The sequence below is a fragment of the Suricata suricatta genome, chromosome 17 (genome assembly GCF_006229205.1).
Source record: "Suricata suricatta isolate VVHF042 chromosome 17, meerkat_22Aug2017_6uvM2_HiC, whole genome shotgun sequence".
Taxonomy (NCBI): domain Eukaryota; kingdom Metazoa; phylum Chordata; class Mammalia; order Carnivora; family Herpestidae; genus Suricata; species Suricata suricatta.
This window is the reverse complement of record NC_043716.1, coordinates 43,746,907-43,772,075: the sequence shown is the minus strand read 5'-3', so window position 1 is coordinate 43,772,075 and position 25,169 is coordinate 43,746,907. Positions and strand designations below refer to the sequence as shown.

The window sequence follows — 25,169 nt, the reverse complement described above, 5'->3', positions numbered from 1 at the left end:
GTCTGATAACTCGTTACTAGGGGCTCTTGTGTGCATTGCAAGATGTTTAGCAGTAGCCCTGGCATCTGCCTGCTAGATACGGTAGCACTGTCCCCTGCCCCCAAGTTGGGACCAACTGAAAGGTCTCCAGATATTTCCAAAATTCCACTGGAGAGAAAACTGCCACCAGCTGAGAACCACTCTCCCAGATACACTAAGGAGTCCCACAGTTTGGTGGCCAGGCCTATGTCAGCCGGAAGCAGGGTACTCACCTCCATTCCATCCATGGCCATGGTGGCCAGGTAGTTCGGGTCCTGCTTGTTCCAGCAGAGCCGAAGAAGTGGGTGATGCTGTGGGTCTTCATAAATGATGGTGCTGTGTTCTAGATGGCGGAGGTCAAACATCCTCACCGAGCCATCAGCGCCCACAGAGGCGAACATGTCCCTGCCGCCCCCAGCCCGACTAAATGCAATATCATAGACCTGTTGGTGAATAAGAAGCTGGAGTCAGATTCCGGGTGCAGGGAACTCTGCTAGCCCTAGCTCACCGAAACCCTCCTCACAACACAGGAGGAGGTAAACAGCGCCAAACAGTATCTGTGAGTACTGGCACCAGAGAGCTCTAACATTGGTGACTTTCCAAAGAATGAAGATCATTCTGCTACACAAATTGGCTGGCTTCTTCCTGCATTCCTGCCTTCCAAGTCTTTTTCCTCCAACCCTTGTGATAAAGCAAAGAGCACCTACCCCGCTGAGCAGCAGGGCACAGCAAGAACGCTGTATGCTGTAAGCCAGCATCTTCTGCCACAGTATAAAATTGAGACATTTATTTCCTGGGCTTTGGTGGCTTTTGTTTGTGCGTGATCAGAGACAGATCCATGACCACCACATTAAGGCCATCAATTTGATAGGTGGAAGCAGCCTTCCTGTGGCCACTTAATAGCAGCCAGGCTGGTTCTGCTGTGAAACTTGGACTTGAGACTCATTTTCAAGAAAGACGTAACAGCAGCTTTGGATCAAGGAAACTCAGGTGCTCCGATATACACAAAGAGGTTTCTTGTCGCTCACTGATCCTAGGACCTGCTCAGTTTCTTCTCCTAGTTGGTGTGTGTTCACAAGTGAACAATTTAGGTTTTGAGTCATTATTTTCTGCATTTATTACTTGCTGCAAACAATGCACACCACTAGTATCGATGAGAAATCAGAGGCAAAGAGCAACAGAGAGCTTCTGAGAAAGAAAGGGATGAGGAGAGACAGACAAAGCCAGAGGCAGAGCAGAGAGAGAGAAAAACTGAGAAACAAATGCCAAGGACCTTCTGGGGTCAAGTATAGTAACAGCTGACCCCCGAAAGACATGAGTGGCATCTTCACTAAATACTGTCACTCTAGACCTCTTGAGGTTCTTCCTAAGGGACATTGCCAAAGGAGCATCTATTTCTATTCAACCATATCATTTCCTTTTTCTCTGGCTGACGATGAAGAAATTGAGATTCTCTCTCTGTGGTAGGAATTAGGAGTGGTTCAAATGCAAACTGGGCCGGTGATCACAACGAGGCCTGGCCTAGCACTGTCCAGTGCAAGGGCTTGGCTTGGCTTGCAAGGGCAAGGGCTATTTACAAGACGTGTCCCCCATGCGCTGGGTCCAGGTAACTCCCGGGGACGGGGACGCCACAGCTGCACAGCCAAGTGATCAGGAGCTGCAGGCAATGTGGCCGACTGTGTGAAGCTCTCTCAGCTGAGTGACTGCTCCTTCAGCCGTGCTACACTGGGAATTTCATCATAAAACAAGGGAAGGTGACAAGTCTTGGATACGCTCTATCCACACCTGGCAGCAGGGAGCAACAAGAGCCTCCTAACAAGTCTCCACTTGGACAGACAGGTGGGCTGAGAAAAAGCAAAGGCCTAGGAGGGGTCACTGCGTCTCTGAGAGCTACCCTCCCAGGTTTGTTTCTTCAAGGCCTTGGTGCTGGCCCAGGGCCGGTTTGCTGTTACGACCCATTCCTGGCCCTTGCTCCTGGTAGGGAGAAGCTAAGGTATTTCTCATCCCCACCCTGTTCCCACAAGTATCTTGGCAGTAACTGTATTCCCTCCATGGTTTTAGCTTCTGCCAGGGAGACATGGCCCCTGGGCTCCTGGGCCCTTCTGGCCGCCAGGCGGTGGCAGCTTCGCACTGCTCCTAGTCTTCCCGTTACCTCACTGTTGCCAGTGAGGCTTCCCAGCTTCACCACGGTCTCTGTGGGCAATGCCCTAGGTTAAAGCCTGAGTTTAAACATTTAGAGTAGTTCCAATTGTCTGGGTTGGATCCTGACAGAGAAGAGTAGGTTAGTTGTCACATAATTAAAATGTAGCAACATATTCCACTTGCTGCCAAGAGGGCTTCCAGAAGTTCCTTACTGGTTCTCTCAGTAGGACAAACTCTTCCTTTGCCCTTTGGCTTAGAGGCAACCCAGTCCACAGTCTTGTAACAGATCTTACCCTTAGGGGTGCAGAAAGCCAAAGACCAAGCCCTTATTAAGAGTGATAACCTGGTCACCATCTTCCCATTCTGAGGACAACCTCAAGTGTCTGACCTGAGGGCAAGGCTTTCTTTTTATCTGTACTGATACTCCTTGCTGCACAGGGTAAGGGAGAGAAAAAAAGGAAACACTACCCACAGGAAATCAGCATACGGCAGCTCTGGGAGGAAAAGATTTATGACCAGTTTCCAACAGCACTCCTCAGAAGAATGCTTTGATCAAAACACAATCACAAATAGCTCCCCCCCTCCCCGGCCTTTCCAATAAACACAGGAGAAACATCACCATGAAAATAAGCCATATTCCATTCCGAACTATTCCAAGTATTAAGGAACATACTAGAATTTCATAAACCAAGTTGAGAGAAAAAATGATGACCTAGGTCTGTCTGCCAAGAAATTTTTCCTCTTCTTGGTCCTCCCCCCGCCGCTTCCCTCCAAAAAGTAAATACATTTCAAGATAAGTGTTATTTCTGAATCACATCAGGTCCAAGTTTGTCTCTAAGACAGTTCATTACTACAAAACAGCAATCTCTGGCACAAAAAACTATACACGGCAGATTCAGTTGTTTATATCTGCCAAAGAACATTCCACACAAACATTAGTTTACAAGTGCTGCTCAGTGCTATTTTTGAAACATTACTATTTTTAATTTCAACAAGAAGACATTGGCATTACATGATGGTTCTCCACAGACTTTGCGGAAGGGTGAGAGAATGGTCTGACCTTGAACTGAAGGCGCTTAGAGCCGGCAAAGCAAGCAGAAGAGGATGGTATCATTACCTCCTTGTCATGTGCGATGAGCTGGGTTTTCACGTGACCAGACACAAGATTCACGCGGCCCAACACCTGCCCTGTCTCCAGTCCCCAGATGGTGCAAGTCGTATCAATGCTGGAGGTACCTGCAAACAGCCGGCACAAGTTAACGGCTGATGGGAGGGAGGCCTCCCTCCTCGCCGCCTACTCCTCTGTTCAGCCCAGGAGAGGACACACCACGGATACTTGCTAGCATGGGAAGGGTGCCGGGAAAGCCACCAAGAATCAAGTATTCAGTCCTTACCCCGGGACCTTAGACTCTGCGACTAGAAAGACAAGATATACACACATGGGAAGCTCACTACATAGGAAGAATTAATGGCCACATCCCGTATTTCGCCTCTTTCCCTCTTGGCCCGATCTAGGATGCGTGCATGCACATCAGGCCCAGTGTTCTGTCTGAGGAAACGTATCTTTGCTTCTTCAAACTGGAATATGCACCTCTTTGCTCCCTTACCTAACAGATAAGGATCCACCTCATTCCAGTCAAAGGACGTCAAGGGAGCACAGAAGTCGGAGTTCTTGTTATTGTTTAGCAAACACTCCAGCCGGGTTTCTGTTTCACCAACCTAGAGGAACAATAATTTTTAAAAATCAGCTAGGCTCATCTTCACAGAAAACCTTTAAAAGCTCTGTTTAGACAATACCTTACTAAACAGAAGGCATGGGGAAGAACATTTTTATCATACAGAGGAACTCCTGGAACACTACTTGTTTCCAAGCTTTCTCCGCTGCCCAGCTTTGTTTTCCCAATTTTCACCCCCTGGTCTTCCTAGAGGACAAGTCTTCTCCCCTTGTCCAACCCGGAATCTCTACACCCGGCCCGGCTGGGCACTCCACCTCCAGGCTAGAAGAGAGGCCGCTGGTGACCAGCTCGGCCGAGAGAGGTGAGGCTCCACAATCCACTCACATACTTTACTAGCATCAGCGACCTGCTTTTCTTTTTAATTTACTCAAAAATATCTTGGCTATAGACAGAATAAGAAGACTCAGATACCGCCCCCACCCCCATCCCAGCCCACTCCCAGCTTTACCTTCACTTCCTCAGGTTAACTGAGCCTCAAGTTTCCAGGGCTGACTGGAGCCTGACGGCAGCAGGGCGTCAAAGAATCTTGGCTAAATTTATTAAGAAATCCGCTGAGCCAAACAAGGTCATCCCAGATCTGCTACCTTTGGTTTCTGCCAGGCTACAAGGACACTCGCTGCCACCAACCCCAGTCTGTTCTCTGTGACTCCATGCTGCTTAGTAACAGCTGACATTGGGAAAGCCGATTGGTCTGGCTCCTAACTGAGCACCTGCTTACCCTCCACACACGGAGATAGTCGCCACTTGTTGCCAGTAGGTCTGGATAGACGCCTTTTGTGTCGGGGATCCACATGAGCTTTGTGGTGGGGTAAGGATGGTCAAAAGTGTTTCGACAAATAAACTCTGAACTCTCTTCATCCAAGCCAACGAGCTGAACCTGTAAAACAACCAAATTGAGCCACGTAAACATTTGTTTTCCTGGAGGAATATCAAACACATCAAATCCTTCCCCCATCTCCTAACACACTCGCCAGTAACGTGCTTATATATGAATGTGTCATATGAGCATTCAAGAACGCAAACCACTGTAACTGGCATAAAACGGTTGCAGGGGCACCTGGGTGGCTCAGTCGGTTGAGCATCTGACTTTGGCTCAAGTCATGATCTCACAGTTTGTGAGTTTGGGCCTCACAGTGGGCTTGCTGCTGTTGGTGCAGAGCCTGCTTAGGAAATGTCACTCTCTCTGTCTCAAAAATAAATACATCTTAAAAAAAAAAAACGGTTGCCATTGACGGGTAAGTTTCCCGATTTCTAGCTACTTTTTCCTAGAGCGGAGATGGACCAATATCACCTTCCATTCTTTGCTGTTAAACTCAATCTGGCTCCATGAGAAATGCCACTCAGTATACAATTGTTTATGATGGGAGATGGGATGGGGGATTTTTGGTAAAGATCCATAGTAAGTGGATAAGTACCAACCTCATAGCAGAAAAACAGGTTTCCTTCTACTGTTGCCTGACTTCAGTCTCAGATACCAGTATCTTCCTGTCCATTCCTTTTTAAAGAATTTTATTTAAGTACAGTTGCATACAGTAAAACTCCCTTGCTTTAAGTGTACAGTTCAATGATTTAGAATGTATACACTTGCAAAGGTTTACAGCTGGGTAACCCCTCACAGCAATTAAGATATAGAACATTTCTATCGCTCCAGAAAGTTTTGCTGGGCTCTTTTGTAGTTAATCCCTTGCTCCTAAGGCCCAGGCAACCACTAATGTCTAGTTTTGCCCTTTCTGTAATAGTGCACAAATGGAATCATACAGCAGGGGGTCATGACTGGCTGCTTTCAGCATGATGCTCCTGAGATTCGTCCATGTAGCTGTGTGTTATCAATAGTGTCTTCTCGCTTATTGCTGAAAACATTGCGTTATGTGGAAGCACTATATTTATCCATTTACCAGCTGATGAATTTTCAGGTTATTTCTAGTTTGGGACCATTATAAATATTGCTATGAATATTTATTTATAAATTTTTCTTAGACAAGCTTTCATTTTTCTTGGGTAGACAACTAGGAGTCAATTTGCTGGGTCATGTTATAAATGTAGTTTTAACTTTATTAAAAAACAAACTCCCCGGGTGGCTTAGTTAAACATCCGACTTTGGCTCAGGTCATAATCTCACAGTTCACAAGTTCGAATCCCGCATCTGGCTCTCTGCTATCAGCAGAGCCTGCTTCAGATCTTCTGTCCCTGTCTCTCTCTGTCCCTCCCTCACTGGCTCTCTCAAAAAAGAAATAAAGTCAGTCACTCTCTTGAATAATGAGAACAAACTGAAGGCTGATGGGGGAGGGGGAGGGGGGAAGGGGCGTGATGGCTATGGAGGGGGGCACTTGTCGGGATGAGCACTGGGTGTTACATGGAAACCAACTTGACAATAAACTATAAAAGGGGGGGGGAGTCAGTCATTGCTATTAAAAACAAAATTGCTAACCTGTTTTCTAAAGTGGTTGTGTTGTTCTACATTCCCACTAGCAATATAAGAGCGTTTTAAACACTCCACATCCTTGTCAGCACTTGGGATTTCCAGCTTTAAAAAAAAATTATTCTGATAGGCGTGTAACAGTATTGTAATTTGCATTTCCCTAGTAACTAATGATAGTATCTTTTCAAGTGCGTATTTGCCATCCCTATTTATTCTCTGTTGAAGCCTTTTCAAATAATTTTGTCTTTTTAAAAAAGACTTATTTTTTAGACTCAGAAAAACTGGGCAGAAAGTATAGCATCCCCATTATACCCTCTCCCCACACATACCTACTCGACCTCCACTGTATCAAAGTACCTACACCAAAGTGGTCCACTTGTGGTGGATTAACTTACACCGACACATGGCCACCACCCAAAGTCCACAGTTTACATTAGAGTTCACCCTTTGTGTTGTACAATCCGTAGATTTTGACAAACGTATAATGACATGTGTCCACCATTACTGGATCATACAGAGTAGGTCCACTTCGTTATTCACCGGGTTGTTTTCTTCTGTACTGAGTTTTGAAAGTTCTTTGCAAATTCTGGATGCAAGCTCTCGCTCATCTTCTGCAAGCATCTTTTCATAGTCTCTGGCTGTCCTGTCATTTTCTTTCTTTCTTTTTTTTTTTTTTAATGTTTTATTTATTTTGGAGAGAGAGAGAGACAGCACAAGCAGGGGAGGGTCAGAGAGAGAGGGAGATACAGAATCCGAAGCAGGCTCCAGGCTCTGAGCTAGCTGTCAGCACAGAGCCCGACACGGGGCTCGAATCCACAAACCGTGAGGTCATGACCTGAGCCGAAGCTGGACACTCAACCGACTGAGCCACCCAGGCGCCCCTGTCCTGTCATTTTCTCTCAGTATTCTTTGGAGAACAATTTAAAAATTTTAAATTTTGATGTCAGTTTATCATTTTTCTTTTCTTTTCTTACTCATGGTCTTGTGTCCTTGCTAGGAAATCCTTGCCCCACCTCAGGTCATAGGCTTTTTGTTTTCTTCTAACAGTTTTATAGTTTTAGGCTTTACATTTAAGTCTATGATACCATTTCAAGGTAATTGCTTTTTAGGATGCCAAGTATGAATCAAAGTCCACTTTTTTTTTTTTTACATATAAAATGTCCGATTGTCCCAGCATCATGGGATGAAAACTACCTTTCTCCTTTCGAGTTACTCTGGTCTCTCTGCTGAAAACCCACTGACCGGGTACTTGCACACCTATTTCTGGAGTCTTTATTCTGTCCTATGGATCTATATGCCCATCTAATTACCAGTTCCACATCGTCTTGACCAGCAGCTTTCCAGTGAAGTCCTGAAATTAGATGGTGTTAGTTTTCCAACTCTGGTATTATTTTTCAGAATTATTTGGCTATTCCACATATCTGCTCTTCTGTGCACATTCTAGAACCAGCCTGTCAACCTCTAAAAAGCCTCCTGAGATTCAGCTGGGGATTATGTTGTATCTATAAATCAATTTGGAAAACCTGCTCTCTTAACAATAATGAGTTATCTGGCCCATGAAACAGCATATTTCTCCACTTATTTAGACTTTCTTTCATTTCTCCCAGCAATGTTTTGAAGTTTTCAGTGTACTGGTCTTGCATTTTTTTTTCACTAACTTTATTCGTGTTTTTATCCTATCATAAATGATATTGTTTTAAAATTTCCATTTCCAATTGTTTATTGCTACTCTACAGAAATACAACTGACTTTTGCAATTAATCTTGAATCCTGTAACTTTGCTTAATTAGTTATTAGTTTTAGTAGCTTTTTTTGTAGATTCCTAAGGATTTTTCTATGTATATGTACAGATCTTGCCATCCACGTCCGACTTTTAAAAACCTAGACGAGTAAATCTGTTCATTTTTGTGGAACATCTACGGGCTTTCAAAAATCATATAATGTTCATACATAATAGATGATGTATAAAAATGTAAAAGGAGAAAAAAACCCAATAACACTGCCCTAAGATAGCAATAAAAGTGATGTCATAGGTCATACATGATAAGGGGCTTATTTGTAACAGTTCACTGGTAACAGTTTAGAAGAAGAGCAATAATTCAAAGGGGGCAAATGAGAAAAGTAGAGATAGGATCTGAGCAGTCTTTGTGGGTTCTGGGAGGTTACGAAGGAAAAGCACCCAGGCAGAGGAGTGTACTAAGGAGGCACACTAAAGGATCTAGCTGGCAGCAGGAAGGAAACCTGTTTGAGGAACCATTGAGAGAGCAGTGCAAACCGGGCCGGGAAGGTATGCCTGGGGCAGGCCACAGAGCCCTGAAAGGAAACTGAGGACCCAGGTGGGCCTTCCCCAGTGCAGGTGTCTGAGAAGGCAGCAGACTATAAGGCCCTGGAGGTAACAGTATGACGCCTGGTTGTGCTGGGCAGGGGGCGCAGCGCTGAGATCTACAGGAGAACTGAGAAAGTTAAGGACTGATGGTGGCAGGCAGTAAGAAGGGCAAGGGAGAGAGATGGCCACAAGAGGGCTGCTGACCAAATGAACAGCTCTTTGAGAATTTAAAAGTCTGCCCTTTGCAGAAAATAAGGAAGGAAGATTCTAGATGGAACAGGGAAAATTGGCATCCGCCTTGGTGGAGGAGGGAAGAAAAAACAGATGAGAAATTTTGGGGGCACACTGGGCAGAATAAAGAATCAGCTTCTCATACAGATTCTGAGCCAGATATTTCATTCATGGATTTATTCAACAAATTGTAATGAATGGCTACTCGGTGCCAGGCACTGTTCTAAGTGCTGGGGGTATCCAACAACACAGATAACACCGTGTGGGAAAATAGAGAAAACACTATACTCCCTTCTAAAAGCTACCTTTCAAGTCATCAGAGATTTCTTGCCAACCTCGAAGTACCAGATCCTGTGAGCACTGGCCCCTTAGGGTCCTCTTAACCAGACATTTAAGGCTTTCTACCACTCGGCCCTAGCCTGTCGGACTTCCCCTCTTCATTTATCTAGTCACTACTTCTCATCCTTTTCAGGCAACTTTCCTTACACTGCCCTCTATGCTTGGGAAACCCTCCTACCTCCTTTCCATCAACCCGAATCCCACCCAATTTTAATATAGCACAGTGGCATCAGGCATCCAAGGCCCCTTACCCACAGCTTGCTAGCTGGAGGAACTTGGCCGTGTTACTTAACTTTGCTAAACTGGTTTTCCAATCTGTAAAGTGAAGACTTTCACAGTACCTACCTATCTCATCGAGTTCTTCGTAACACTCTGTATATAAACAACCTTTGTAAGTAAATTACTTAGACTAGTGCCATACTTGGTGAGCTGTTAACACCACTACTGCATCTCACCTCCTTCATAAACCATCTGTAGCCTTCCTGGTATAGTGATCTTTCGGTACTGATTTATACCATCCATTTGGGGACTAACCCCTTACTGCCTCATGAAAGCACTTACATTATGGTCTTCTGCTATTTCACTTGGAACATGCTTTAAAAACCGGTCTTGTCCTCCTTCCGCTTGTACTGCAGACAGCAACGGTCTCCAAATCCGGCCGCCAGATTTACCTGGAGTGCTTTACACATTCCTGGGCCCCCAACTCTAGCCCACGACTCTGATTCAACAAGTGTCAAGTAGGGTATGGGAATCTATATTCTTCTCCTTCTTCTTTTTAATATTTATTTATTTTTGAGAGAGGGACAGACAGATCATGAGCAGGGGAGGGGCAGAGAGAGAGGGACACACAGAATTGGAAACAGGCTCCAGGCTCTGAGCTGTTGCACAGAGCCCAACGCGGGGCTCAGACTCACAAACTGTGAGATCATGACCTGAGCTGGAGTCAGACGCTCAACCAACCGAGCCACCCAGGCCCCATGGGAATCTATGTTCTTAGGAACCTCCCTGGGGGTCTGATTCGGCAAGCTTTGACAACCTCTGCACAACAGTACCTAACCCAGAGAAGAAGTAGGCAGTGGCTGGGATTTAAGCTTTTCTGATCTTCCCAAGATTTCATGTGTTTGCACAGACCTGTGTTTTATCCTTAACCTGACTGTAGCTCTCTGCTCCAAGTTGCCAACCAAGTACTGGGAGGAGTAACACTTGGCTCTCACTGTTCCTATGAGTATTTCTTGTTCAGATGCTCACACGTTTACAATGTGACGATGAAAGAGAATGGAAGTTCTCTGTGAATACACCCATAGTACAGACAGAAGTGGTAACGTCTCCCATTGACTACACCCCCAATTTGACTTATTCTCAAACCAGTTTGGAGTGTGTCTTTCCGAATGGTTCTCTGTGCATTTGCATGCATATGTATCTGGTGGCTGTTTGAAGAAACATAAAACAGGCTTGGACCAGAAAATGTATTCTGTAACTTGCTCTTAACAACTTATCTTGGAAGGTGGTCTCACGTCAGCATGACAGCTCTAGTTCATTCTTCTACAGCAGGCTGTGGTAGCACAGCATGATTTATTAACCATTCACAGTTAGTGTGGTTACATGCCATTATTTGCCTATTGTAAACAATATTTTGTACACATGTGTAAATGCTTTATTGGATAGATTGCTAGCAGTGTAATTGTTGGGTCACATTTTAGATGTTAATACCACAGAAACTATGAGATAATGTGTGTTAAGCTTAAAACACAGTTAAGAGATTCAAGCCAACAACTCTGGAAAAGGCTGCTTCCATTTACACTTTCATGAACAGTATATGAAAGTGCCAATTTCTCTATAACTTTTAATTTTTAATTTTTTAATAGTTTTTATTTATTTTTGAGACAGAGAGAGATAGAGCATGAGTGGGGGAGGGGGCAGAGGATGAGGGAGACACAGAATCTGAAGCAGGCTCCAGGCTCTGAGCTTCCAGGCTCTGAGCTGTCAGCACAGAGCCCGATGCGGGGCTCGAACCCATGAACTGTGAGATGGTGACCTGAGCTGAAGTCGGCCTCTTAACTGACTGAGCCACCCGGGCGCACCTCTCCATAACTTTTAAAAGACCAAAAATAATCTTTTACATTTTTGCTAATCCGATGGGTAAAATGGTATTTTGCCATTTTACTCCTGAGGCTGAGCATGTTTACTATTTATACTTCTGATTAACAGTAACCATTGTTAATGATCTATGTGCTTATGATGATGGATCAAGCACAAGCCCCATGCTTAATGCTTTACAGGTACTACCTCATTTAACCCTTTCAACGTCTTCATGAGGTAGGTACTCTTCTTCTTCCCACTTTCTTAAGATGCTGAGTAAAAGAAATGGTAAGTATCCCATCCACAATCATGAAGCTGCCTTTTAAATATAGGTAGTCCTATCCCACAACCCAGCTCTTCACCATCATGCGAAAAAAACATCAATTTAAAACATCTGCCCAGTATATTTTATGGAATTGTGTCTCTCTTTTTCTTATTGATTTATAGGAATTCTTATGGATAATTACTGTGCCTTTGTTACAGATTTCCTTTGGTAAATTTGCCCATACTACTCTGAGGGTGGTGTCTTTTGGGTGGTAGATCTTTGACTACGTTTTCAATTCTTCGAAAAATCGGTTGGAATTTAATTATTCAGATTTTCCACTGAAGTTTGGTGCTTTGTTTTCCCTTAAAACTATGCTTCAAAAAAACAAAAAACAAAAAACAAAAACATGCTTCAGAGGTGCCGGGATGGCTCAGTTGGCAGAGAGTCTGATTTCAGCCCAGGTCACAGGTCTGTGAGTTCAAGCCCTACATGGACTTGCTGCTGTCAGGGCACAGCCCATTCCAGATCCTCTGTCTCCCTCTCTCTCATGAATAAATAAAACATTTAAAAAAACAAACACTGTGCCTCATGTAGGCATTTGGCCGTAGTCTTACAAAACTGTTAATAGCACTCTCCATCTTTACACCCCTTTCCTCCTATGCCCGTATGTCCACCTATGCCCATAGGAAAAGGGGTTCCTGTCCCTGTCCCCCACAAAGCTGAGGGTGAGTTCTTTTCTTCCGTCCTCACCCTTAACTAGTTCCAACTGCTAAAGTGGCCAAAGCCTGAGCCAGTCGTGTGGACGTGTCTCACTAGGAGCCTGACCACTCTGGCAGGCAGGCAGGACAGCTCTCTCTTGCCCATCCTGCTCCCACATGGAGAGGCAAATCAGCCGACTCTTTTTGGATCAGGCCATCCTTTTTCTAGCTTCTCTCCACCTTCAGCTGAGTAGGTGAGATCAGATTGGGTCTGCCCATAAATTAGACATGGAAAAGCAGAAAGTCTCGCTTGGGCTTTAAGGCCAATCTGCATTTCTCCAACTCAGTTTACCAGGCAACGGTACCACATTGAAGGTGCTTGTTCAGCCATTACTGGGGTGAGGCTAGATTTCTCCTTTGGCTCTTATTATTGGTATAACTTCCTTGATAAGAAGCTCCTAAGGGGAAAGGGGGTGACTGATAGAATTTAGACACCAAAATTCTACCCTAAACCCCTTACCATTATATCTACCATTTTCTTGCTCAGACTTACAAGTTCTAACTAAATGATAACTTTTATAGATTGTAAGAATTATAAAATGTATGATCATTGCATAAAACCAAAGTATAGGTATACAAAAGAAGCGAGTAACTTCCCCATCCCATCCCCAGAACATCACAATTATTTAGTGTATGTTGCTTCTCTATGCTCAAAAATATATACACATTAAGTGCAGGGTTTTCCTTCAACTTTCAGAAAAAAGGAATACTATATCCAATGCTATAAATAGTTTCATTAATTCAACCAAATAATGGACACTCCTCAGGTCAACATGTAGATTCAACTCATTAATCAATGAGTAGTATTTTGCAGAATAAATGTACCATATTATGTGGCTTAACAACTCCCTTAATGATGTACATTGGCTCCCTTTTATTGCCACTAGTACTTCTTACACGACTTGTAATAGGAGCTCATGTACTGATTGCTCTTTATTTCTGGAGGCGAATCCCAAGAATAAGATTGCTGTATTAGAAGGTATGCACATTTTATTTGTTATTTATTTTTTCAATGCAGCGATACTTGCTTTATTTTACTTATTTATCTTTAAGCAGTCTCGGTGCCCATCGTGGGGCCTGATCCCATGACCCTGAGATCAAGAATCACATGCTCTAGCTCTACCAGCCAAGCCCACGAGGCGCCCCAAGGTACGCACATCTTTAACTTTAAGGGATGCCGATTCACTTTGCAAACAGGCTAGAGCAATTCACACTCCTATCAGCATATATACAAGTGTTCATTTCCTCATATTATCAACACTAGAAGCAGTTAACTTAATTTTTATAAATTGGAAAGGAAAAAAAATCACAAGGTCAATTCTCATTTCCCTTAACTGTGAGGTTGAGCATCTTTTCCTGTTTATTGAGCACGTGCATTCCCTCCCCTATGAACTGGCTATTTACACTTCACCATGTTTCTATCACAGAGTAAATTAACCTGTCATGTTCTGAAAATATTCCCCTGGACTATCACGTATCTTCTGACTTTGTCCACCACATATCTTTTCGCACGGAAATGCTTTATTTGTATGTACCCCAATCTGTCGATCTTTTCCTTATGTGACTTCGGGTTTAATGATTCATTTTAAGACCGCCTTCTCCCCTGCTCCTCCCAAGGCCTCAATACACATTTCTAGTCAATTTTCTTCTGTTATTGCTTGTGGGACTTTTCTTAACATGTAAACAATACAATGTGAATTAGAGGGCTCTTAATATTTCTGCCAGATGAGCAGTCAACTATGCCATACAATTTATTAATTTTTTTCCTAGCGAATTAAGGTTCTAGCTCACCACATACTACATTTCTATATATACTTAGACCTGCTTTGGGACATGTAGTTCCACCAATCTCTCTGGCTGTAACAATACCAATTCCAGTACATTTACTCTAATCTGGTAGAGCAACTGTTCCTGTTTTTCAACACATTCTTTTTCCTCTTAATTGTTTTTGACATTTGTATATATTTATAAGACTCTGGCGACAAACAGTATTCCAGTTCTGGCCCTGTTTTTACCATCTATGTCACGCTGGGCAAGTCATTTATAATACCTGGGCTTAAATTTCCTTATCTTCCCTTAAGTTTTGAGATGTAGTTATTTTTTATTATTTTTTTAATGTTTATTTTTGAGAGAGACAGAGTGTGACCAGGGGAGATGCAGAGAGAGAGGAAGACACAGAATACGAAGCTGGCTCCAGGTTCCAGGCTCTCGAAGCTGTCAGCACAGAGCCCGATGCGGGGCGCGAACGCACGAACCATGAGATAATGACCTGAGCCGAAGTCAGTTGTTGAACTGATCCACCCAGGTGCCCCTGATACATAGTATTTTTTTTAAATGTTAATAGAGTTTACTGTGAAGTTAGTTTCCATATAACACCCAGTGCTCACCCCCGCAAGTGCCCTCCTCCATGCCCATCACCACCCTTCCCCTTTCCCCTGCCCCATCAGCCCTCAGTTTGTTCTCAGTATAAGTCTCTATTGTTTGCCTCCCTCCCTCATTAACTATTTTTTCCCCTTCTCCTCCCCCATGGTCCTCTGTTAAGTTTCTCCTGTTCCACATATGAGTGAAAACTTACAGTGATACATAGTATTTTTAACTAATCAGTTGACTTCCCTTAACTTAAAAAGTCTTTTTTCTCAATATGTGGTCAATTTTTGTAAATTATCTTTTTTAAAAGTGCATTATTTTTACAATATAAATCATATATATTATTAAGCATATTCTCAGGTATTTACAGTGGCACAACCTATAATAATTGCAGACTTGTAGACATTACTCCATTACCTTCTGTCCTTAAATGTGCTAAGCCTTATTTAATTTCTCCTCTTCAAGAGGACTCAACTGTTTTGCCTGGATGCCCAAAAGATTCTTTCCTCATCCTTAAAATTAAGAAACCTCCCTAGGAAAGTTTTCAGTGCCAATTGTTTTGTGTCCATTTTCCTTGATTTTTATTTTTTATTTTTTTTAGGTTTTTCTTCTGAGAGACAGTGTGCACACATGCGCATGCAGGAAAAAGGCAGAGAAACAGAATCTCAAACAGGCTCCACACTCAGCACAGAGCCTGACACGGGACTCACAAAATCCCGATCGGAGCCAACATCAAGTCAGACATTTAACCAACTAAGCCACTCAGGCGCCCCTGGAGATATGGTTTAAACTTATTACTTCAAACACTTTTTTCCATAGTCTTTAAATACATATTTGAGTTTTTGTGTTTCATTTCTTTGTGGTCTTCTTCTTCAGGGACACCAATTATACCTAAATTAGATCTTTATTTTCTGTATCTACTACATTCTTTCTAATTGCTTATTTCCATTTCATTTTTGCAATCTATCTTCCTTATCCACTAATTTTTCAGCAGTATTCCTTTTTATTCTCTTTCCAATGTGGCTTTTAATTCTGTGGTAACTGTTATTTTCTCTTCCACTATTTTCCTGGGCTCTACCTGCTGATGATCCATTTTCTCCTGTCACCATGCCTTTTTTTTTTAATGTTTATTTCTTTATGAGAGACAGACAGACAAGCGTGAGCATGGGAGGGGCAGAGAGAGAGGGAGACACAGAATCAGAAGCAGGCTACAGGCTCTGAGCTGTCAGCACAGAGACTGATGCGGGGCTCGAACTCACGAACTGTGAGATCATGACCTGAGCCGAAGTCAGACGCTCAACCAACTGAGCCACCTGGGTGCCCCACCATGCTTTACTTTACCTGATCTCCTGTATCTCTGCTTGGTGTTCTTTACTTTCCTAAATTCTCTGAATTTATGGTGGCAGGACTGACCATTAATTTTCATCTGAGGTAAAAAAACATTTTTGTAGTGTGGCTACTTTACCTCCCACTCATTTCCCGTATTTTCCTTTTTTCTTATAGTATCTATCTTTCTAGAGACCGTGCTGGTGTCTTTTGACTGAGGCAAGTTCTTCCTATGTGATCTGAAGGGGCTTCCTGTGGGAGAGCAGCCAGGGTCATGTTCCAAGTTAGCAGAAACATATGAAACTGCAGCATCTCCCCAGCCCACAGGGATGAGAAATGGTTACACTGCTCACAATTCAGTGTCTCTTCCAACCTGCCTTATCTAGTGCTCCTAGAGAAGATGGCACGTCTATGTAGCTCCTTGAATAGCTCAGTTCCCCTCTTACCCAAAGGGTCACATGGGGTCTGGAGAAGCGCCTGATGTCAGCCTGTGCACCCTCTTCTTACTGTTCCAAATAAAAGACTGTTGATTTTGCCTGTCAAAATTCTGTTCTGGAGAATGGTATGAGTTTGAAATCTGAAGCCAAAGAGATCCCATCCCAGCATCTTCCTATATCCATGGGATCTTTATTATACTGCTGTCCTTCCCCACTTACTATTGGGAGCATAAGGAAAAAGTATCCAACTTTAAACATCTTATTGTCAGGGCACCTGGCTGACTCAGTAGGAAGACCAAGAGACTCTTAAAGACCATGAGACTCTTGATCTTGGGGTCATGAGTTCTGGTTACTTAAATAAATAAGAAACTTTAATTAAAAAACCCACAGAAACATCTTGTTCACATTTAGGTTACCCTTGTGCCTTGTTCTCCCCAGTCTTCTCTGTCCTATTAAGCTTTTATCTCGCACCTCCACCGTCTTTCTGCAACTACCGCTTCACAGCGCTTTACCCCAGGCATGAAAAAAAATGCCCCTACAAAGGAAGGGCTGTAAAGATCATTTTTAATTATTTTAAAACTGTGGACATTCCTTTCAAATGTCTCCTAAGAAGCATATAAGCAATATAAAATATTCACTCCTTGAAGACATGCCCACATCTTCACTTTCAAATACTTTCACAAATAGCAACATAAATTACTATTCACATTACACATATCTTACATTTATTTATTAAAAAAATTTTTTTTATGTCTTTATTTTATTTTGAGAGAGAGAGAGGCACAGAGCAAGCGGGAGAGAGGCAGAGAGAGATAGGGAGACACAGAACCCAAAGCAGGCTGCAGGCTCTGAGCTGTCAGCACAGAGCCCGATGCTGTAAGATCATGACCTGAGCCGAAGTCGGACGCCCAACCAACTGAGCCACCCAGGTGCCCCAATACATATTTTACATTAAAAAAATTAAAAGAAGTCATGTTTATCTTGTTATTATATGCTCCTTGAGGGAGGAAACTGCATTCTACTTTATTACACACAATGCTAGTTCCAGAATATGGGGGTGAATGAGTATATATATTTATGTAATTTTTTTAAAGCTCCCAAGTTATGCAAATCAATATAGCACTCCAGTGAGTGGAACATTTTCTGTGATTGCTAATATAACCAAAATCAGCTAAGCAAAATTCTGAGAGCATATGCCACTGTGTCTTGGTCTTTTCCGTCTGTTCTCCCTTCAAGCCTGCTCCTGACTGATTACTATCGATCAATGTCTGCGGAGAAGTCCTGCCTTGTTAAGCTGTGAGATGAATTCTGGCATGGTACCCCTCTGGCTCCTGGCTCAGAGGCTAACCAGTCGGCTCTGGCATCCTGGCCTCAGCAAGCCAGACTACCAAGAGAACACAGATTCATTCCTTGTTCAAACCACAGCATCTCCAGTAGGCCTGTGTGAACCAGGTTAGGGCAAAAAGCAATAAAGCAGCAGCACTTTTATCCAGTCGTCCCGTGGAGGAATTAGTCCTCTCACTGTCTAGAAAAAAGAAAGGAGGAAGTTAAAACCAGAAGAGTTTTAGGGTGGATATTCTCCTGCTGACAGTCTTGCCAGGGACTGATAGAGCACCGCAAAATTCCGAGTTATCTATCCAAAACACTTCTGTATACTCACACGCTTTCTCCTTTTTGTTGCTATACTCACATCTGCTAACAAAGCCTACAGAAGGTGACTAAGTATCATTATTGTGCCCCAAACAATGGCTTGTGTGTTCAAAACGTATTTGTTGAATTACATGAAGATATTCCTGAAGGGCTGTAACAAATACTAAGAAATTAACATTTATATGCCAGAGTTAAAATCATCATATGCCAAACAGACAAAGCAACTGCTCAGAATCTCAGAGACATCAACACAGGATGAAAAGGCCAGCATTCACCCCATGCGTCTTTCAAGTACAAGGTAGTCTTCTTGCCCGGGTTCCCTAGCAGTACTCTTCAAAAAGCTTCAGGTATACCTATAGTTCCTCTTCTCAGAACCTCAAAAATGCTTTCTAGATGCTTAATCTTAAAGCACAATGGTCAGCTAGTTAAATATTAGGGCAAAATAAATCCCTATCACTCTGCCAACTCTGTTCAAAACCAACCCTGAAACACGCGACTAAGTGAAAACAGAAGCGCAGGAACTGCTGCCCATCTTTCCCTGTAACACGGGAAAATACTGCCTGTCTGAAGACCACAGGTACGGTCAAAACTCAGGAGAAACACGAGAGTTCTTATATCAGCTACTGTGTCTAAGCCAGGTAGAACAAGAGAAAATGGGCTTAAACTAGACCATTATAATACCTGGAGTCTGACTACAAGAAGTTTCTAGACCACGAAAATGGATTTAGTTGAAAGGAATCAAAAAAAATTTTTCCTCTGGGTCTTTAAAAGGTAGAGGCGTGAATATAATGACATTTTTGTTGTGCCTTTCCTCTCTGGAAAATACAAGTCAAATTTACTTAACACCCATATAATTCTCCTTGATTCTATTTCTTTTTTATTAAAAAAACTTTCTTAATGTTTATTTATTTTTGAGAGAGAGAGAGAAAAAAGGGAGAGACAGAGAGCATGTGAGCGAGCATGTCCAAGCGCTCGGGGAGGGGCAGAGAGAGAGGGAGACACAGAATCAGAAGCAGGTTCCAGGCTCTGAGCCGTTCAGCACAGAGCCTGATACAGGGCTCCAACTCTTAAATCACGAGATCATAACCTGACCCAAAGTCAGATGCTTAACCAACTGAGCACCCAGGCACCCAGGCACCCCCTCCTTGATTATATTTCAATTACAGATATTGTAATATCTAATAATGGCCAACACTTTTTTAAAATGTTTATTTATTTTTGAGAGAGAGCATGCATGCACTTGTGAGCATGAGCAGGGGAGGGGCAGAGAGAGAGATGGAGAGAAAGACAGGGAGAGAGGGAGAATCCCAAGCAGGCTCCACACTGCCAGAGTAGAGGCTGACCTGGGGCTCAAACCCATGAATGGGATAACCATAACCCAAGCCAAAATCAAGAGCCAGACGCTCAACCAACAGAGCCACCCAGGTGCCCCAAAAGCCAACATTTCTAAATTGCTTACTATGTCTGTCCCAGGCAGAGTTCCTAAACCCATTACATATACTAACTCATTTAATTTTACTTATTACCCTATTCTACAGATGTGGAAACTGAGGCATAGAGGTTAATTTGCCGAAGGCCACACAAAACTAGGAAGAGGCAGGACTGATATCTAGACAGAGTACCTCAAAGGGGGCTATCTGGTGCATTAAAGACTGAGCCACCCAGGCGACCCAGGGGCTACTCAGTAACGGAGCTTTCCGCAGGGGATGGAAGAGCTTAATCAGTGTTTAGGCGAATGTAGATGCAAAAAGATAGGATTCGTGCGTCTGGTCAGCAGATGCCTAGATAATCCCTGGGTGATGTTCTTAGAGTGCCACCTGGACCACCTGTTTCTGAATCACCAAAGTGTTAACTTCAGTGATGGAACCTAGGAATGCGCAAGTCCCTCAGGGGATGCTCAGACACACACTAAAATTTAGAGAACCACCACGCCACCACCAATGCTGGATCCTCCTCCACAGGAAGGGAACATGAAATGCAATTACTGATAACGGGACTTCTTATTCCAGGTACAGCTGATAGAACCAGTTCTTTACTCTCAAACAATTCTCAAATTTGTTCATTATGATGGAACACCTAAAAGTCAAGTTGTTCTTGAAATGCTAATAAATTTAACTCTATTAAACTACAAATACAAATAATTTTACTATAGGAAAGTGTGATTGCATTAATTCAAAAATTTTAGAAATTATAATCATGTGTATTCTTAGTCAATGTCTCCACAGTAAAAAAGAGGATTGTTTCTGGGCTTTTCACCAGCGTTAATTTGCTGTGTCCATTTCTTTTGCCCTCTGCTGGCAATCAGTATCAACTGCAAGAAGGAAACAAAGATACGAAAATTCCAACCAATAACTTTTAAATTCCTCTACATTGTACAGTGTGGCACCTCCATGGCAAAAGTTTTCTCCTAAACTGAGCCCAAGAGTCACTGTGTTAAAGTGGTATTTAATGCTCACCAGCCGGTAGGCACAGACCCTTTACAGCAGTTTCTTAACTTCAAGTCCCTGAGCTTGAATCACATTCATATTTTCATTAACCTCTGGCTGAAATTGAGCATTTCCTTCCATTACGAAGAGAGGTAGCTACGTACAGCTGCATCAATATCTGACTTTGTTACTGACAGAAATCAGATTTTTATCATATTATATCACTTTAATTAAACATTCTGAAATGCCATTTACCCCCATTACTACTTTAATATTATAATTATTACACTGGATGGTGTAATTTATTGAATTAACTTAAAACTACATATGTTACTATAGCTCCACTTTTTTAAAAGTTTTTGAGGGGCGCCAGGGTGGCTTACTCAGTTAGGTGCCTGCTCTTGTTTCCGCTCGGGTCACGATCTCACAGTTCATGAGTTAAAGCCGCGCGCGGGCTCTGCACCGGCAGTGTGGAGTCGCTCGGGATTCTCCCGCCTCCTTTGCCCCTCCCCACACATGCGTGCTTTCTCTCTCCCCAAAAATAAACATTAAAAAAATGTTTTTGATAACTGTAGTTCGATGTAATTGATTTCCTTCCTAATCCTATGTATTTTATGTATTTGAAAACCTAAATATGACAAGAGGTCTAGCAGCTTCAGATTGTCAAAGGTGTCCATGACACACACACAAAGTTAAGAACCCTGACCTAGATAGGTTGGGGCACAAAAATAGTTTTAAGATACTGCATTGCCTACGGGCGCCTGGGTGGTTCAGTCGGTTAAGCGTCCAACTTCCGCTCAGGTCACAATCTCACGGTCAGTGCGTTTGAGTGGGTTTGAGCCCGCATTGGGCTCGGTGTTGACAGCTCAGAGCCTGGAGCCTGCTTCAGTTTCTGTGTCTCTCTGCCCCTCCTCCGCTCGCTCTCTGTCTCTGTCTCTCAAAATAAAATAAAGATAAAAAATTTGTAAAAGAAAAAAAAAGATACTGCATTGCCTAGATCATGCAAGCGAGTTAAGACAGAAGTAACTGCTTATCCTGTGATTATCGGGATTATTAGTTTGCATTTCACTACTAAGACCCACACTGCCTGTGTGCCTGGCGCAAAGGAGTTCCAATAAGTTGCTAAATAAAAGCACAAACTTTGGGGCAGAGTTTCTGCAACTAATGTTTGACCAGTTACCTCACTGATTCTACCAGCAGCCTAACTGTGGCTCAGCTCCTCCTCTCAGAAATGGGGCTACTACTGCTTACCCAAACGGACTCTGGATGATCTTGCAAGAAAAAAGGGGACATCAATTTGAGTAAGAGAACTCAAGCCCTTTGACAGATAGATTTTACCTTTTTTTCTTTTAAACATATATCCTTAAATAGTAGGGGTCTAAATTTTACTAACACAGTTTCCACATCAGGACCTTGAATTTCATTCCATTCTGCCATCCACATTATGGGCCATAAAGAAGAGCCAGCCATTACAGAAAATAAAACTATGTTTTGCTCAGGACTCTGCTTTCTGTGGACAATGGCTCACTGAGTGTGTAGTCCCTGGGATTTTTGTGTAAATTGTGCCTGTTAAGTTTGAGCAATGAGAGTCCATCGCTTCCATCAATTTCTCAAAGGGGACTCCAGAAAAACTGAGCCCTAGACTCTAGAGAAACGGCCTGGAAAACTGGAAACAAACTTACAATATACAAATGGGTTTTTTTTTGTTTGTTTGTTTATGTGTAAAAAAGAACTCTTTTCCTACAACCAACTGTGGGTCAGAAATAGTAAGATTAATCTGTTCAACACCCAATAGCAAGTCAGGGGACCAGACAGAACCAAACTCCACTGAGATTTTTTCCCCTGAACCATGCCTATCACTATCCACACAAGTTCATTCTTCTTAAGTCATGGTGTTCATGGTGTCCAGCAAGAGTATAAATATAAGGCTTTAACCCAGGCTTTTAGTTGCTCTGATCACTATCACGTGTTTAATACAATCAGCAGAAGAGATTAAGGGAGAAAGGAAAGAAAATTCTTCCCACTGATGTATTCAACAACTTTCAAAAATACATTTATGTTGCAATGTCAACTTAAAAAGCCTCCACCTACTGCCTGTGCTTCTACTAAAGACCCTCAAATTGTCGATGTCCCGAAAGACTTGCTACTACTCAAGGTCACACTTCTATAGCAGCATGAAAGAAGCCAAGAAACGATACAGAAAGCGTCATCCTTCTCCCTTCAGAAAACAGTGACAGGATCACGGGCCAAAATTCCCAAAAAGAGATCACTTTGAAGAGGACAGAGACGGGGCAGCAATAGGAGTGACACACTATGGCAGAAGGGGCGGGCGGGGTGGTCCCTGAATGGGACGTGGGGGGTGGGAGGAGGAGGCGGGGAAGCCTGCACAGTAAACAGCCCTAACAAATCTAATGTAGGCACGAGTGTAAGAGCACCAACCGAGGCGCCAGCAGTTTTCTTCGCAGCCATCTCTCTTCTCCAGCCCGCCCCCAAATGAAGCAATGCGGCGGGAAAGGCGAGAACCGGAGTGATAAATGGCCCAGCTTTGGCGAGTAAAGCCGAACAGCTGTCTGACTCGAGCAAGTCACAACACGGTGCCTTAGTTTCCCCCATTTGTAAAATGGGGTAATTACCCCCCGACTATACAAGAATGTAGCCGGGATTCAATGAGATAACGAGATAACGAGCGTGAAACCTGCACAGGACCAGACACAGAAGAACCGCTCCGGGGCGCTAAGGGAAGTCAGCAGGACGGTCCTGGGGTCGGGGCTCCGGCCCGGAGAGAGTGCTCCCGGGGCCCGCTCCCCGCCAGCTGGGTTCCGAGACCCTGCCCGGCCCACCTTGTTGTTGTACTCCTCCACGAAGCTGCCCAGCGCCAGGCGAAAGCGCTTGTCGGGCCGCACACTCCAGTTCATGGCGTAGACGGTCCAAGGCGCTTCATACTTGTAGATCTCCTTCCGTTTGCCGTGCAGGGACATGGTGGCGGCGGCGGGGCCGCAGTGCGGGCCGGGACGACAGCGAGCAGCTGTGGGCCGAGCGGGAGTCAGACCGAGAGCCGGGCCGGAGACTGAGCGGTCGGAAGGGAGGCGGGGCGGGGGCGGGCAGGGACGGCCTAGCCCGGAAGCTGAGCCGCGGCGACGGACAACGACTGCCGGGCCCGACCCCCAGTTTCAAACCTGCTTCAGCTAGGACCACAGACACTTTCCGTTTGAAGCCCCGCCCTACCCTCTCGAAACGGAAGTCACGCGATCCCCGTAGCGGCGCCGGCCGTTGGCTGCCTGACACGTCCTTTCCAGTGGTTACTTCTCTTCATTGGCTAGTGCCCCCGTACCTTCTGAAACTCTTCACTATTGGTGCAAATGTTTGTCATTGCAACGAATTGTCCCGCCTAATTTCAGGGGGGGGCAGGCGCTTTCTCAGCTCTAAAGGTGATTGGTTGGCAAAAATGCCAGTCAGAGAGATAACGGCGCAGTGCGGGTGAATGGGGGCGTGGGTGGCATGCAGGCTAGCAGCTTAGTTGCAGGCCTCCGAGTTCTAAGCCAAGTCTCTGAGAGTGAAACCTCTTTTGTAACCTGCTCTGACCTCCTCTCTGCAGCTGCCATTCCCAGCGGCTTCACGCTGTCCAGTAGAAAATGTAAATTCTGCCTTACCTGAGGGCTACAGGCCCAGCAGTTCCGCCAGTGCCAAATGGGAATCACCTAAATTTCCTCCTGGTGCCCATAGCCCGGAACACTGGAGGATTGTTCTCCCTGTCCCCCAAGGACCTTTCCGCGTTTTCCTGGCCATTCTAGAAAGGCTCGGAATTTCAGAGCTGGTTTTCAGTAATCAGCCACCTGACTTGCTGGGCCCTAAGTTTTTGCTGGTTCCCATTCATTCCATCCTTTCCCAGCGACAAGGCCCAAGGCAAAAGCTAATCAAGCCCTAGACATATCCTGTGTCCTTAGTTTGAAATGGAGATGGTAATATGTCTTTGTAGTTTAAATGGTTTCCATTGTTTTGCTTTCAACACAGTGAAAGAAGAATCGTATGGAATTATTAGATGACATCATTAAATATCGTTTTAAATATCGTGGATTGTTGGACAATTCGGATCAAAAGAATTGAGTGACTGCTGTGTATAACAAACCCCTTAGTGTTCAATCTACCTACTTCTTGGAACAAGTTTTCTCTGCTTATGATTATGAGAAAGGAAAGAAAAATAGGCATAAAAGTGTTGCTGAACCAGGGCACCTGGGTGGCTCAGTCGGTTAAGCAACTGACTCTCCACTTCAGCTCAGGTCATGATCTCACCTTTGGTTGAACAGAGCCCTACCACCGGTTCTGGGCTGGGAGCGAGGAGCCTGCTTGGGATTCTCCCTCTCTGTCTCTCTCTCTCTCTCTGCCCTCTCCACCACAAAATAAATAAACATTAAAAAAGTATTGCTGAACTTTGTCTTATTCTAATAAAAAGTGATATTTATCCACATTCATGAAGTAATGAGAAGAAAATACCCCTTTATAGATGCATTCCCAATAAAATTTTAGTTTCTATAAAAATTTGAATTATAATTACGTCGTTTTGAACAATTCTGTACTAAGTATAATGCTTAAAGTTTTGGTAAGTTTACAAAAATGTAGTTTTAAAATTTTGAGACATGTATCTGTCTATCT

General features: G+C 43.7%; 1 protein-coding gene across 2 annotated transcripts in view; it reads right to left on the bottom strand.

Moving 5' to 3' along the window:
* The window catches only part of DCAF7 (DDB1 and CUL4 associated factor 7), a 31,378-nt gene extending 7,734 nt beyond the window's left edge, over window positions 1-23,644 (bottom strand). For both annotated transcript variants that reach the window (XR_003904411.1, XM_029927362.1), the window contains exons 1-5: window positions 23,360-23,644; window positions 4,615-4,773; window positions 3,768-3,879; window positions 3,278-3,396; window positions 252-461 (exon numbers count right to left, since the gene is read on the bottom strand). Coding sequence is in view for 1 of the 2 variants with exons in the window: in XM_029927362.1 (XP_029783222.1) it covers window positions 252-461; window positions 3,278-3,396; window positions 3,768-3,879; window positions 4,615-4,773; window positions 23,360-23,497 (738 nt within the window). In the remaining variant the exon portion in view is untranslated. The remainder of the gene's footprint in view (window positions 1-251; window positions 462-3,277; window positions 3,397-3,767; window positions 3,880-4,614; window positions 4,774-23,359) is intronic.
* Window positions 23,645-25,169: the final 1,525 nt, after the last annotated feature.